This window comes from Anomaloglossus baeobatrachus, chromosome 2 (genome assembly GCF_048569485.1).
Source record: "Anomaloglossus baeobatrachus isolate aAnoBae1 chromosome 2, aAnoBae1.hap1, whole genome shotgun sequence".
Taxonomy (NCBI): Eukaryota; Metazoa; Chordata; class Amphibia; order Anura; family Aromobatidae; genus Anomaloglossus; species Anomaloglossus baeobatrachus.
The window spans coordinates 4,544,734-4,561,435 of NC_134354.1; the positions used below are offsets into that span (position 1 = coordinate 4,544,734).

The following is a 16,702-nucleotide window of genomic DNA, read 5'->3' on the forward strand; positions in this document are numbered from 1 at the left end:
GCTGTCTGCCTGAAAGGTTTATAAATCTCTAGACTCCAGGATAGGTCTCCAAGTTGTGTCTTGTCTGTACTGGCAGGGGTTTGGGAGCACCAGCCCTACACCTGTCTCTCATCCACCTCCCGAGACAGAGACAAGAGGCAGAGAGACAGAGACAAGCAGTTGACTCATTGCAGACAGAGACAAGCAGCAGACCCCCCATATATCTAGAGACAAGCGGCTGACCCTCCCGAGACTGAGACAAGCAGCAGACCCTCCTGAGACAGAGATAAGCAGCTGACTTATTGCAGACTGAGACAAATAGCAGACCCTCCTGAGACAGAGACAAGCAGCTGACCCTCCCGAGACAGAGACAAGCAGCTGACTTATTGCAGACTGAGACAAGCAGCAGACCCTCCTGAGAAAGAGACAAGCAGCTGCAGATCACAACAGCCTCCAGCACCCGTAAAATAAAATAAATTACATTTTATTAGTGATGAGCTAGAATAACAGGACTTCTCTGTACCCATCAGATCTTCCATATGTCGGATTATCCCTCTCACTGAATGACGGGACCTCCCTGCAGATACCACTTGGTTTTCAGACCCAGGACCCTCCATTTCTGGTGCTGTGGAAAAAAGAGGGGGCGCTGAAAGGCAGAATCCGCAGGGGACAATGTACATATGGCTGCAGTGAGACGTCCTACGTGTTCTCCAATGGGAGTCTCTTCCTGGAGCGTGTACGGAGAGATGATGAGGGCACATACATGGCTGATGTGTATGACAAGTCTGGAGTCCTCGTCCACCATGCTGAGATCCTGCTGCAAGTTGTAGGTAGGTACCTGAGGGGTCTACTGGCCATGGACCTCGGAGGGCACTGCGCCATGACCACAGAGACAGACCAGATCGGCTCATGCTGTGCAAGATACAAATATATGTGTCGACTGTCCTCATCCTCGGGGTCCATCACAATGTGTCAGAGTAGTGTGGCCCCGCAGGAGCTGAGACATTGGCCCCATGCACAAGAACCCTGAAATCTCCCATCATTGACTTATGCATTATGTTTAGATGTCTTTACAGATCATGTGATTGACCTCAACCTGGAGAGCACGTCCTCGGATCACCCAAAACAGGTTGTGTGGAGCAAGGGAGAAGAGGAGGTGGGCTATGTGTCCATGGGGGTGTGCATCCTCGGCTGCACCAGGCGATCTCATGTCTTCAGTAATGGCAGCCTCTTCTTACGGCATATACAGAAAGCAGATGAAGGGATATACTCAGCGCGGACCCTCAACTCTTCCCTGTCCCCCATCCTCTACAGCGGTATCTTCTTGTACGTCAATGGTAAGATTTACAGACCGCTCTACAATGTCATCCGGTGAGGTACGAACCCCTAAAGTGACCATAAGAGGCACCCAGTCACCGCCCCCTCTACAGTGTGACCCCACAGGGCACACAGTCACTGCCTCCTCCACAATGTGACCCCGCGTGGCACCCAGTCACTGCCCCCTCTACAATGTGACCCCGCGTGGCACCCAGTCACTGCCCCCTCTACAAGGTGACCCCGCAGGGCACACAGTCACTGCCGCTCTACAATGCGACCCTGCGAGGTACACCGTCACTGCCTCCTCTACAATGTGAGCCTGCGGGCCCCACAGTCACTGTCCCCTTTACAATGTGACTCCGCGGGACACACAGTCACTGTCCCCTCTATAATGTGACCCCGCAGGGCACACAGTCACTGCCGCTCTACAATGTGACCCCGCGTGGCACCCAGTCATCGCCCCCTCTATAATGTGACCCCGCAGGGCACACAGTCACTGCCGCTCTACAATGTGACCCCGCGTGGCACCCAGTCATCGCTCCCTCTACAATGTGACCCCGCGAGGCACACAGTCACTGCCCCCTCTACAATGTGACCCCGTGTGGCACACAGTCACTGCCCCCTCTACAATGTGACCCCGCGAGGCACACAGTCACTGCCTCCTCTACAATGTGAGCCTGCCGGGCACACAGTCACTGCCTCCTCTACAATGTGACCCCGCGAGGCACACAGTCACTGCCCCCTCTACAATGTGACCCCGCGTGGCACACAGTCACTGCCCCCTCTACAATGTGACCCCGCAGGGCACACAGTCACTGCCGCTATACAATGTGACCCCGCGTGGCACCCAGTCATCGCCCCCTCTACAATGTGACCCCGCGAGGCACACAGTCACTGCCTCCTCTACAATGTGAGCCTGCAAGGCACACAGTCACTGTTCCCTCTACAATGTTACTCCGCGGGACACACAGTCACTGCCCCCTCCACAATGTGACCCCACCGAGCACACAGTTACTGCCTCTTCCACAATCTGACCTCCCTGCGGCACACAGTCACTGCCTCCTCTACAATGTGACCCCGCGAGGCACACAGTCACTGCCTCCTCTACAATGTGAGCCTGCCGGGCACACAGTCACTGCCCCCTCTACAATGTGACCCCGCGAGGCACACAGTCACTGCCCCCTCTACAATGTGACCCTGCGTGGCACACAGTCACTGCCCCCTCTACAATGTGACCCCGCAGGGCACACAGTCACTGCCGCTCTACAATGTGACCCCGCGTGGCACCCAGTCATCGCCCCCTCTACAATGTGACCCCGCGAGGCACACAGTCACTGCCTCCTCTACAATGTGAGCCTGCAAGGCACACAGTCACTGTTCCCTCTACAATGTTACTCCGCGGGACACACAGTCACTGCCCCCTCCACAATGTGACCCCACCGAGCACACAGTTACTGCCTCTTCCACAATCTGACCTCCCTGCGGCACACAGTCACTGCCTCCTCTACAATGTGACCCCGCGAGGCACACAGTCACTGCCTCCTCTACAATGTTAGCCTGCCGGGCACACAGTCACTGCCTCCTCTACAAAGTGAGCCTGCGGGGCACACAGTCACTGCCGCTCTACAATGTGACCCCCGAACACACGGTCACTGCTGCCTCCACAATGAGACCCCCCCGGGGCACACAGTCACTGTCCCCTCTACAATGTGACTCCGCGGGACACACAGTCACTGCCCCCTCCACAATGTGACCCCCTCTCCGAGCACACAGTTACTGCCCCCTCCACAATGTGACCCCCTCCGGGGCACACAGTCACCGCCTCCTCTACAATGTGAGCCTGCGGGGCACACAGTCACTGCCTCCTCTACAATGTGACCCCGCGAGGCACACAGTCACTGCCCCCTCTACAATGTGACCCCGCGTGGCACACAGTCACTGCCCCCTCTACAATGTGACCCCGCAGGGCACACAGTCACTGCCGCTCTACAATGTGACCCCGCGTGGCACCCAGTCATCGCCCCCTCTACAATGTGACCCCGCGAGGCACACAGTCACTGCCTCCTCTACAATGTGAGCCTGCAAGGCACACAGTCACTGTTCCCTCTACAATGTTACTCCGCGGGACACACAGTCACTGCCCCCTCCACAATGTGACCCCACCGAGCACACAGTTACTGCCTCTTCCACAATCTGACCTCCCTGCGGCACACAGTCACTGCCTCCTCTACAATGTGACCCCGCGAGGCACACAGTCACTGCCTCCTCTACAATGTGAGCCTGCCGGGCACACAGTCACTGCCCCCTCTACAATGTGACCCCGCGAGGCACACAGTCACTGCCCCCTCTACAATGTGACCCTGCGTGGCACACAGTCACTGCCCCCTCTACAATGTGACCCCGCAGGGCACACAGTCACTGCCGCTCTACAATGTGACCCCGCGTGGCACCCAGTCATCGCCCCCTCTACAATGTGACCCCGCGAGGCACACAGTCACTGCCTCCTCTACAATGTGAGCCTGCAAGGCACACAGTCACTGTTCCCTCTACAATGTTACTCCGCGGGACACACAGTCACTGCCCCCTCCACAATGTGACCCCACCGAGCACACAGTTACTGCCTCTTCCACAATCTGACCTCCCTGCGGCACACAGTCACTGCCTCCTCTACAATGTGACCCCGCGAGGCACACAGTCACTGCCTCCTATACAATGTTAGCCTGCCGGGCACACAGTCACTGCCTCCTCTACAAAGTGAGCCTGCGGGGCACACAGTCACTGCCGCTCTACAATGTGACCCCCGAACACACGGTCACTGCTGCCTCCACAATGAGACCCCCCCGGGGCACACAGTCACTGTCCCCTCTACAATGTGACTCCGCGGGACACACAGTCACTGCCCCCTCCACAATGTGACCCCCTCTCCGAGCACACAGTTACTGCCCCCTCCACAATGTGACCCCCTCCGGGGCACACAGTCACCGCCTCCTCTACAATGTGAGCCTGCGGGGCACACAGTCACTGCCTACTCTACAATCTCACCCCGCGAGGCACACAGTCACTGCCTCTTCTACAAATTGACCCCACAGGGCCCACAGTCATCGCCCCCTCCAAAATCTGATCCCGCATGGCACACAGGCACTGTCCCCTCCACAAACTGACCCCGCAGGGCACACTGGCACTGTCCCCTCTACAATGTGACTCCGCGGGACACACAATCACGTCACTGCCCCCTCCACAATGTGACACCCCCCCCCCCAGGGCACAGAGTCACTGCCTCCTCTACAATCTGACCCAACGGGGCACACAGTCACTGCCTCCTCTACAATGTAACTCAACAGGGCACTGTCCCCTCTACAATGTGACGCCGCAGGGCACACAGTCACTGCCTCCTCTACAATATGACCCCGCAGAACACACAGTCACTGCCTCCTCTACAATATGACCCCGCAGAACACACAGTCACTGCCTCCTCTACAATGTGACGCCGCAGGACACACAGTCACTGCCTTCTCTACAATGTGACTTCACGAGGAACACAGTCACTGCCTCCTCTACAATGTGACACCGTGAGGCACACAGTCACTGCCTCCTCTACAATGTGACTCCGCAGGACACACAGTCACTGCCTCCTCTACAATGTGACTCCACGAGGAACACAGTCACTGCCTCCTCTACAATGTGACACCGTGAGGCTCACAGTCACTGCCTCCTCTACAATGTGACCCCGCAGGACATAGTCACTGCCTCCTCTACAATGTGACGCCGCAGGACACACAGTCACTGCCTCCTCTACAATGTGACCCCGCAGGACACACAGTCACTGCCTCCTCTAAAATGTGACCCCGCAAGGCACACAGTCACTGCCTCCTCTACAATGTGACCCCGCGAGGCACACAGTCACTGCCCCCTCTACAATCTGACCCCACAGGGCACACAGTCACTGCCTCCTCTACAATGTAACTCCACGAGACACACAGTCACTGCCTCCTCTACAATGTGACTCCACAGGGCACACAGTCATCGCCCCCTCCACAATCTGACCCCGCAGGACACACAATCACAGCCCCTTCACAATCTGACACCTTAGAGCACCCAGTCTTCGCCCTCTCTACAATGTGACCCTGCAGGATACACAGTCACTGCCTCCTCTACAATGTGACCCTGCAGGACACACAGTCACCGCCTCCTCTACAATGTGACCCCGCAGGACACACAGTCACTGCCTCCTCTACAATGTGACCCCGCAGGATACACAGTCACCGCCTCCTCTACAATGTGACTCCACGAGGAACACAGTCACTGCCTCCTCTACAATGTGACCCCGCAAGACATACAGTCACTGCCTCCTCTACAATGTGACCCCGCAAGACATACAGTCACTGCCTCCTCTACAATGTGACCACGCAGGACACACAGTCGCTGCCTCCTCTAAAATGTGACCCCGCAAGGCACAGTCACTGCCTCCTCTACAATGTGACCCCGCAAGACATACAGTCACTGCCTCCTCTACAATGTGACCCCGCAAGACATACAGTCACTGCCTCCTCTACAATGTGACCACGCAGGACACACAGTCGCTGCCTCCTCTAAAATGTGACTCCGCAAGGCACAGTCACTGCCTCCTCTACAATGTGACCCCGCGAGGCACACAGTCACTGCCTCTTCTACAATCTGACCCCACAGGGCACACAGTCACTGCCTCCTCTACAATGTGACCCCGCAAGACATACAGTCACTGCCTCCTCTACAATGTGACCCCGCAAGACATACAGTCACTGCCTCCTCTACAATGTGACCACGCAGGACACACAGTCGCTGCCTCCTCTAAAATGTGACCCCGCAAGGCACAGTCACTGCCTCCTCTACAATGTGACCCCGCGAGGCACACAGTCACTGCCTCTTCTACAATCTGACCCCACAGGGCACATAGTCACTGCCTCCTCTACAATGTGACTCCACAGGGCACACAGTCATCGCCCCCTCCACAATCTGACCCCGCAGGGCACACAGTCACAGCCCCTTCACAATCTGACCCCGCAGGGCACACATGCACTGTCCCCTCTAAAATGGGACACCTTAGAGCACCCAGTCTTCGCCCCCTCTACAATGTGACCCCGCAGGATACACAGTCACTGCCTCCTCTACAATGTGACCCTGCAGGACACACAGTCACCGCCTCCTCTACAATGTGACTCTGCAGGACACACAGTCACCGCCTCCTCTACAATGTGACCCCGCAGGATACACAGTCACTGCCTCCTCTACAATGTGACCCCGCAGGATACACAGTCACTGCCTCCTCTACAATGTGACCCCGCAGGACACACAGTCACTGCCTCCTCTACAATGTGACCCCGCAGGATACACAGTCACTGCCTCCTCTACAATGTGACACCGCAGGGCACACAGTCATCACCCCTCCATAATGTGACTCTGCAGGGGGACACACAGTCACCTTCGCCTCTACAATCTGACCCCATGGGGCACACAGTCACCGCCCCTCCACAATCTGACAGCGGGGAACACACAGTCATTGCCCCTCCACAATCTGGCCCCACGGGTACACAGTCACTGCTCCTCTACAATCTGACCCCATGGGGCACACAGTCACCGCCCCTCCACAATCTGACAGCGGGGGCACACAGTCATTGCCCCTCCACAATCTGACCCCAAGGGCACACAGTCACTGCTCCTCTACAATGTGACCCCACGGGGCACACATATATACATGACACTGACTGCAAAACCAAATAAATGAGCTGCGGTTAATATCTGTGCAGGTGCTCATTCACACTGTGACAAACAGAACCTAACAATGAGCAGAGACAGTGCAGTAAATAACATCGGGGTCTTCGCTGACAGTATTATGATGAAAAGAGTGTAAAATCCAACACCCCCCCACAACAAGGAGCCCCCATCAGAATGGACCCTCAATCTTGTACCTCCCCATGCTGTGTACATAGATAAGAGTCAAGGGGATTTGTTTATCTTGTCTGTTAGTGTCCGCAGTGTGAATCTACTCCTACACTCTGCACTTACAGCTTCTTGTGCTCTGGCCAGTGTGAACGCGTTCCTACACTGTGCACTTCCAGCTTCTTGTGCTCCGGCCAGTGTGAACGCGCTCCTACACTCTGCACTTACAGCTTCTTGTGCTCTGGCCAGTGTGAACGCGCTCCTACACTCTGCACTTACAGCTTCTTGTGCTCTGGCCAGTGTGAACGCGCTCCTACACTCTGCACTTACAGCTTCTTGTGCTCTGGCCAGTGTGAACGCGCTCCTACACTCTGCACTTCCAGCTTCTTGTGCTCCGGCCAGTGTGAATGCACTCCTACACTCTGCACTTACAGCTTCTTGTGCTCCGGCCAGTGTGAACGCGCTCCTACACTCTGCACTTACAGCTTCTTGTGCTTCGGCCAGTGTGAACGCGCTCCCACACTCTGCACTTACAGCTTCTTGTGATCTGGCCAGTGTGAACGCGCTCCCACACTCTGCACTTAGGGTATGTGCGCACGTTGCTTTTTACCTGCTTTTTACCTGCTTTTTTGCTGCTTTTTCTTCTGCGCTGTTTAATGCCAAAATGGATGTGTTCTTCTATTCAAGCAAAGTCTATGGGAATTTGGGTTTCTTGTTCACACTATGTTGTTCAAAATGCTGCCTTTTTGAGGCAGAACTTTGGTCAAAAACTCAGCTTTTCAAAGAAGCAACATGTCAATTGTTTTTGCCATTTGGGTTTTGCACTGCAAAGCTGAGTTTTTGACCAAAGTTCTGCCACTAAAAGGCAGCATTTTGAACAACATAGTGTGAACAAGAAACCCAAATTCCCATAGACTTTGCTTGAATAGAAGAACACATCCATTTTGGCATTAAACAGCGCAGAAGAAAAAGCAGCAAAAAAGCAGGTAAAAAGCAGGTAAAAAGCAACGTGCGCACATACCCTTACAGCTTCTTGTGCTCCGGCCAGTGTGAACGCGCTTCTACACTCTGCTCTTACAGCTTCTTGTGCTCTGGCCAGTGTGAACGCGCTCCTACACTCTGCACTTTCAGCTTCTTGTGCTCCGGCCAGTGTGAACGCACTCCTACACTCTGCACTTACAGCTTCTTGTGCTCCGGCCAGTGTGAACGCACTCCTACACTCTGCACTTACAGCTTCTTGTGCTCTGGCCAGTGTGAACGCGCTCCTACACTCTGCACTTACAGCTTCTTGTGCTCCGGCCAGTGTGAACGCGCTCCTACACTCTGCACTTACAGCTTCTTGTGCTTCGGCCAGTGTGAACGCGCTCCCACACTCTGCACTTACAGCTTCTTGTGATCTGGCCAGTGTGAACGCGCTCCCACACTCTGCACTTACAGCTTCTTGTGCTCTGGCCAGTGTGAATGCGCTCCTACACTCTGCACTTACAGCTTCTTGTGCTCTGGCCAGTGTGAACGCGCTTCTACATTCTGCACTTACAGTTTCTTGTGCTCTGGCCAGTGTGAACGCGCTCCTACACTCTGCACTTACAGCTTCTTGTGCTTCAGCCAGTGTGAACGCGCTCCTACACTCTGCACTTACAGTTTCTTGTGCTCTGGCCAGTGTGAACGCGCTCCTACACTCTGCACTTACAGTTTCTTGTGCTCTGGCCAGTGTGAACGCGCTTCTACACTCTGCACTTACAGCTTCTTGTGCTCTGGCCAGTGTGAACGCGCTCCTACACTCTGCACTTACAGCTTCTTGTGCTCTGGCCAGTGTGAATGCGCTTCTACACTCTGCACTTACAGCTTCTTGTGCTCCGGCCAGTGTGAATGCGCTCCTACACTCTGCACTTACAGTTTCTTGTGCTCTGGCCAGTGTGAACGCGCTCCTACACTCTGCACTTACAGTTTCTTGTGCTCCGGCCAGTGTGAACGCGTTCCTACACTGTGCACTTCCAGCTTCTTGTGCTCTGGCCAGTGTGAACGCGCTTCTACACTCTGCACTTACAGCTTCTTGTGCTCTGGCCAGTGTGAACGCGCTTCAACACTCTGCACTTACAGCTTCTTGTGCTCTGGCCAGTGTGAACGCGCTCCCACACTCTGCACTTACAGCTTCTTGTGCTCTGGCCAGTGTGAACGCGATTCTACACTCTGCACTTACAGCTTCTTGTGCTCTGGCCAGTGTGAACGCGCTTCAACACTCTGCACTTACAGCTTCTTGTGTTCTGGGCAGTGTGAACGCGCTCCTACACTCTGCACTTACAGCTTCTTGTGCTCTGGCCAGTGTGAATGCACTCCTACACTCTGCACTTACAGCTTCTTGTGGTCCGGCCAGTGTGAACGCGCTCCCACACTCTGCACTTACAGCTTCTTGTGCTCCGGCCAGTGTAAATGTACTCCTACACTCTGCACTTACAGCTTCTTGTGCTCCGGCCAGTGTGAACGCGCTCCTACACTCTGCACTTACAGTTTCTTGTGCTCTGGCCAGTGTGAACGCACTCCTACACTCTGCACTTACAGCTTCTTGTGCTCTGGCCAGTGTGAACGCGCTCCCACACTCTGCACTTACAGCTTCTTGTGCTCCGGCCAGTGTAAATGTACTCCTACACTCTGCACTTACAGCTTCTTGTGCTCCGGCCAGTGTGAACGCGCTCCTACACTCTGCACTTACAGTTTCTTGTGCTCTGGCCAGTGTGAACGCGCTCCCACACTCTGCACTTACAGCTTCTTGTGCTCCGGCCAGTGTAAATGTACTCCTACACTCTGCACTTACAGCTTCTTGTGCTCCGGCCAGTGTGAACGCGCTCCTACACTCTGCACTTACAGTTTCTTGTGCTCCGGCCAGTGTGAACGCGTTCCTACACTGTGCACTTCCAGCTTCTTGTGCTCTGGCCAGTGTGAACGCGCTTCTACACTCTGCACTTACAGCTTCTTGTGCTCCGGCCACTGTGAACGCACTCCTACACTCTGCACTTACAGCTTCTTGTGCTCTGGCCAGTGTGAACGCGCTTCAACACTCTGCACTTACAGCTTCTTGTGCTCTGGCCAGTGTGAACGCGCTCCCACACTCTGCACTTACAGCTTCTTGTGCTCTGGCCAGTGTGAACGCGCTTCTACACTCTGCACTTACAGCTTCTTGTGCTCTGGCCAGTGTGAACGCGCTTCAACACTCTGCACTCACAGCTTCTTGTGTTCTGGGCAGTGTGAACGCGCTCCTACACTCTGCACTTACAGCTTCTTGTGCTCTGGCCAGTGTGAACGCACTCCTACACTCTGCACTTACAGCTTCTTGTGCTCCGGCCAGTGTGAACGCGCTCCCACACTCTGCACTTACAGCTTCTTGTGCTCCGGCCAGTGTAAATGTACTCCTACACTCTGCACTTACAGCTTCTTGTGCTCCGGCCAGTGTGAACGCGCTCCTACACTCTGCACTTACAGTTTCTTGTGCTCTGGCCAGTGTGAACGCACTCCTACACTCTGCACTTACAGCTTCTTGTGCTCTGGCCAGTGTGAACGCGCTCCCACACTCTGCACTTACAGCTTCTTGTGCTCTGGCCAGTGTGAACGCGCTCCCACACTCTGCACTTACAGCTTCTTGTGCTCCGGCCAGTGTAAATGTACTCCTACACTCTGCACTTACAGCTTCTTGTGCTCCGGCCAGTGTGAACGCGCTCCTACACTCTGCACTTACAGTTTCTTGTGCTCTGGCCAGTGTGAACGCGCTCCCACACTCTGCACTTACAGCTTCTTGTGCTCCGGCCAGTGTAAATGTACTCCTACACTCTGCACTTACAGCTTCTTGTGCTCCGGCCAGTGTGAACGCGCTCCTACACTCTGCACTTACAGTTTCTTGTGCTCTGGCCAGTGTGAACGCGCTCCCACACTCTGTGTGATGCCCTGGCAAAACCAGGTAGTCACAAAAAAGGGGTCCACCCTCCTTGATACCACCAAAAACCCACACCCAGGTACAACACACAGCCATTAAAGCCTAGCCACCCCCTCATGATAATAAGAAGACACTAGTGGGTGGGATCAGGCGGATGAGAATGCCCACCATGGGGTCCTGAGATGTCAGGGGCGGGAACACAGTAGATGAAGTTTGAGTTTGAACGGTGGAGGAGTTGTAGGGGAGTGGAAGTGAAGTGCAGGCATAGAATTGTAGTCAGGGGTAGGGGCCCTTGGACTACCCGGCTAGGTGGCAGACAGTAAAGGGCCACAGGCGACGGAGATCCGGTCGCGAGAGACCTTAAGTGGACCGGGGCATGGTTGTAGCCCGTCGGTGCCGACAGCGGGAATCCGGTCCGCAGGCTATGCACAGACGGGGTACCTGGACCCTAGGACAAGGAAGATTGCATGCCCCTTGTTAATCTACCAGCAGAGGACTAGGTTTCAGGCCTTGTTCTCCAGAAGCCCAGAGAGCGAAACGGAAGCCCAACGCGGGGGATAGGGTGTCCGCCAGAACCCACAGAAATCCCAAGGGTCAGATTTCGCGGGCCACAGCTCCCAAACATACACAGTACTGGGAGTGGACTTCCCCGTTCCATGCGGAGTCATCCCACAGAAGAGACAAACACAGAGTGCAGGAGGAAGGGACACCTGTTTACTACATCCGGGTGTGGGATCCGAATACACCCAAAAAAAGGCGACCGGTCACTGGCAACTTGGTTTACCACTGGACTCGTGTGTGATTACTGAACTGTGAGTGCACCATTGATCCCCGGTCCAACCCGGCACGCCACCTCCAGCAGCCATTACTCCTGGGTACAGACAACGGGCCCCGGGACTACACCTCCCCTACCCGTGGAGGGGATTCCATCTTGATGCCCCGCTCCATCAGCCCCGGGCGCCCCATCACCAGGCAGCGGCGGTGTCACCATTCCTCATCGCAACCCACAGGTGGCGTCAAAGACACATCAAATCCTCTGTAAATATTTCCCCTTCCGACGGTTGTGAGGATGGACGGCCGTGCGAACCCGGATCCAAGCGGAACCAGAAGCGGCAGCGGCCCCCACCCGCAACAACCCGAACCTGGCATCACGAACAGGATTCCTACCCCATCTATAGACTTGGATGACGTGCGCCTTCTTTTGAATCGTAGACCGTGAACCGTTGCCAAATTTTGAACCGCCGCCATCTTGCCCGCCATCTTTGTCACCAAGAACAACAACATTGTCAACTTCTTCTTTGAAAAAGGCGCGAAGTTGAACCCCGCCCCCTAAGAACGCGGGGCGGAACCCGGTGACTCCCAAAGCAGGAAGTTGAAAAGGACAGTGGGTCCCGAGAGACTACTGTCGAAAACCAAGGGGGAGGGCAGGAAGGAGCGGCTTGTGATCCGAGAGGATAAAGGGCAGGGACACCACGATTCTGCAAAATTCCGTTCCTGGACACCAAAGTGGCAGGATGTCTCAGCGGTCCGGCAACCAGCATGTGGAGTGTCCCGATCCCGGGACTGCCGACTGGATTGAGGAGCAGACGGAGAAGATGTGCTGAAGGATCCAGGCCCAAGCTCACTTCATCCTGACGAGTTGGATGACTGAGATGAAGGGCCTGGCTGCAGCTGTCCGGGCACGCAAGATGGAGATGGCCTCGGAGGAGTGGGTAAGCAATGACCCTCACACCTATGTTCCTCAGGAACCGGACGTCCCGGCTGAGGGGTCCGGCCTGCCCATGTTCGCCACATCGCCTCCCTCGTCACCTGTGTCCACGGCCAGTGCCCCAATCGCTCTGCTATCCCAACTTGCGGTGGCGGAACCCGACTTGTCTGCGGAGGAGGACCCAACAGCAGGGACCTCGGGCCTCGCTTGTACCACCGATCCGGCACCTGTTCCGGCCCCGAGCCAGGCCGCAACCCTGATGACATTCCATCTGGCCTGAGCCAGGCCGCAACCCCGAGGATGTCTTCCCCAGCCCCGGCAGTCTGCCGGCGCAACAGTGATGACGTCGGCTTCAGCAGTCCGCCCGGCCGCAACAGTGATGACGTCGGCTCCGGCAGTCCGCCCGGCCGCGACATTGATGACGTTGGCTCTGGCAGTCCGCCCGGCCGCAACAGAGGCGGCACCCGACCGGAAGTCTAACCCAGCTGCGGCGCCAGCCACTCCCAGGCTGTGGAGCAGCCGGAATGTACCTGCAGAGAGGCGGAGCAGGCCACCGATCGATGGGGCCCACGGCAATGTGAAAGGCTGGTCGTCACCGGCGCCGAGGGCATCCGAGTGGGCCTGGCTCCTGAGCAGGAGGCGGAGCACGGAACCCGTGCCCCGTACTGGGAGCGGCAACAGCATCTGCGCAGGGAGATCGCTGTCAGGGAAAAGCATAAAGCGGATGTGCTTGCCCGCACTTATAAGGAGAAAGACCACTTGCCTGGACCCTAGGATGAGGAAAGTTGCATGCCCCTTGTTAATCTACCAGCAGAGGACGAGGTTTCAGGCCTTGTTCTCCAGAAGCCCAGAGAGCGAAACGGAAGCCCAATGTGGGGGATAGGGTGTCCGTCAGAACCCACAGAAATCCCAAGGGTCAGATTCGCGGGCCACAGCTCCCAAACATGCACAGCATTGGGAGTGGACTTCCCCGTTCCATGCGGAGTCGTCCCACAGAAGAGACAAACACAGAGTGCAGGAGGAAGGGACACCTGTTTACTACACCCGTGTGTGGGACCTGAATACACCCACCAAAGTCGACCGGTCACTGGCAACTTGGTTTACCACTGGACTCGTGTGTGATTACTGAACTGTGAGTACACCATTGATTCCCGGTACAACGCGGCACCCCACCTCCAGCAGCCATTACTCCCGTGTACAGACAATGGGCCCCGGGACCACACCTCCCCTACCCGTGGAGGAAATCCCATCTTGCTGCCCCGCTCCATCAGCCCCGGGCGCCCCATCACCAGGCAGCGGCGGTGTCACCATCCCTCAATGCAACCCACGGGTGGCGCCACCGACACATCAAATCCCCTGTAAATATTCCCCATTCCGACGGTTGTGAGGACGGACGGCCGTGCGAGCCCGGGTCCAGTCACCACTCGAGCCACAGCAGCGAACCCAGATACGAGCGGCCCCAGAAGTGGCAGCGGCCCCCGCCCGCAACATCTACACTTACAGCTTCTTGTGCTCTGGCCAGTGTGAACGCACTCCTACACTCTGCACTTACAGCTTCTTGTGCTCCGGCCAGTGTGAACGCACTCCTACACTCTGCATTTACAGCTTTTTGTGCTCCGGCCAGTGTGAACGCACTCCTACACTCTGCATTTACAGCTTTTTGTGCTCCGGCCAGTGTGAACACACTCATACACTCTGCATTTACAGCTTCTTGTGCTCCAGCCAGTGTGAACGCACTCCTACACTCTGCATTTACAGCTTTTTGTGCTCCGGCCAGTGTGACTGCGCTAATACACTCTGCCCTTACAGCTTCTTTTGTTCCGGCCAGTGTGAATGCGCTCCTACACTCTCCACTTACAGCTTCTTGTGCTCTGGCCAGTGTGAATGCAGTCTGTTGTGAATGTCAGTTATGCTTTTGCTGCTGTGAGGCTCCCTCTTGTGCCAGGAATGGTTTGGACAGAGATCAGGTGTGCTGGAGCAATGGGCGTTTCCATTGCTAACTCTCTGCCTATTTAATCCTTGGTCTCCTGGCTGTCTGGGCCGGTTATCATTTGTTCTGTGCTTTACCAGCCTTTTCATCTTGCTTCTGACCACATCTACCCAGATAAGTGCTTGGTTCTTTCTTATGTTGTTTTTTTCTTTTGTTCTTATCTGGGTTGTCATTTACTGTGGTTGTTTTCAGTTTATTTGCTTGCAGGAATCTTCCCTCTGTTGCTTAGCTGGGAAGCTCCCTGCAGCTATTTTTGGAGTATTGCTCCTATAAGTCCAAGTGTTTGTTGCTTCTTGAATTTGTAATTGTTCCTGTTTTCTGTTCAATGGTTTGACAAGAGCGCCTGATATAGGACGGAGTGCAGATCGAGCAATCTGAAGACCTTTTTGTACTATCAGGTATTTTGGTTTTTGTAGGGTTTTCTCTGGCCACCATCAGCCCCTTTCCTATCCTTTCCTATTTAGTTAGTGGGGCCTCACCTTTGCTAATCCTATCATCTATCTGTGTATTGTGTTTTCCTATATCACCGTAGTCTTTGAATGTGGGGGACTTGCTATACCTTTTGCGGTCTATTTCTGAGGCAGAGAGTTATTCATCCTTCCTTCCTTTAGGATAGCTAGTTCTCCGGCTGGGTCCGCGGTGCATAGGATGTTAGTTCACCCCTCAGCTACTTCTGGTGTTGATGGTTAGTAAGGGGATGGCGGCCAGATTAGTTGCCAATGCTGTTGTCATCTTTTTTGCAAATGATACATTGTGATCTTCCATGGTTCCAGATAATCACAGCACTCCTACACTCTGCACTTACAGCATCTTGTGCTCTGGCCAGTGTGTTTGCGCTCCCACACTCTGCACTTACAGCGTCTTGTGCTCTGGCCAGTGTGAATTTGCTCCTACACTCTGCACTCACAGCTTCTTGTTCTTCAGCCACTGTGAACGCACTCCTACACTCTCACTTACAGAAAAAACAAAAAGCCAGCACCAAATGTGCACTTCAGCACTAAACATTCCAAACTGTACTTATTATAAAAATTTTGAGATTTTTGGCAAAAAATTGCAATTTCTTGAGCTGCCTCGCCACATCACGGCAAATCTCATTTGAGGCAGTCCTACACTAAAATATTTTTATAAAATGTGCCATACGGCCTCACATATGAATAGTAGAACTGCTCTTAGCAGCACTCACCTGGTCTATTTCAATCCCGTACCCAGGGCCGTATTTGCCATTAGGCACTTGAGGGCACGTGCCTAGGGCGGCGCCTTCCAGGGGGGCGGCGCCCAAACCAAAATTTAAAAAAAAAAATTTTTTTTTTTAAAATCTTCCTCCCTCCTCCAAACTCTTTATTAAATCCGGCGCCTTTTTGGAGGAGGGAGGGGGCGCACAGTCATTTATAGTCGCGTCTGTAACGCGCGAATATAAATGAAACTGTGAGCGTGCCGGCACTTACTTCCGGGGTCAGAGGAGCTGTAATCAGCTCCCCGCCCCGACGTGCTGCCGTGCGCTCACTGTGCAGAGGTCACAGGAGCGTGAGGCAGCGCCGCGCAGAGGAGGACGGGACATGGAGCCTCCGCCGAGGAAGATGTCCAGAGGAGGACGGGACATGGAGCCGCCGCCGAGGAAGAACGGGAGGTGCAGCCGCCGGAGATGCCGCCTGGAGCAGGTAAGCGCTTTACAGCCGAAGACAGCGCCGAACAAGCAACCCGGGGGGGGGGGCGCAACATGGAGGATGGGGGGATGGAACATGATATGGGGGCGCAACATGGAGGATGGGGGGATGGAACATGATATGGGGGCGCAACATGGAGGATGGGGGGATGGAACATGATATGGGGGCGCAACATGGAGGATGGGGGGATGGAACATGATATG

At 55.1% G+C, this 16,702-nt stretch overlaps 1 protein-coding gene across 1 annotated transcript in view; it reads left to right on the plus strand.

Moving 5' to 3' along the window:
- Positions 1 to 514: 514 nt before the first annotated feature.
- The window catches only part of LOC142280581 (uncharacterized), a 37,237-nt gene continuing 21,049 nt past the window's right edge, over positions 515 to 16,702 (plus strand). Inside the window, exons 1-2 of the mRNA XM_075332755.1 lie at positions 515 to 809; positions 1,044 to 1,316. Coding sequence (XP_075188870.1) covers positions 743 to 809; positions 1,044 to 1,316 — 340 coding nt within the window. The 5' untranslated portion in view covers positions 515 to 742. The remainder of the gene's footprint in view (positions 810 to 1,043; positions 1,317 to 16,702) is intronic.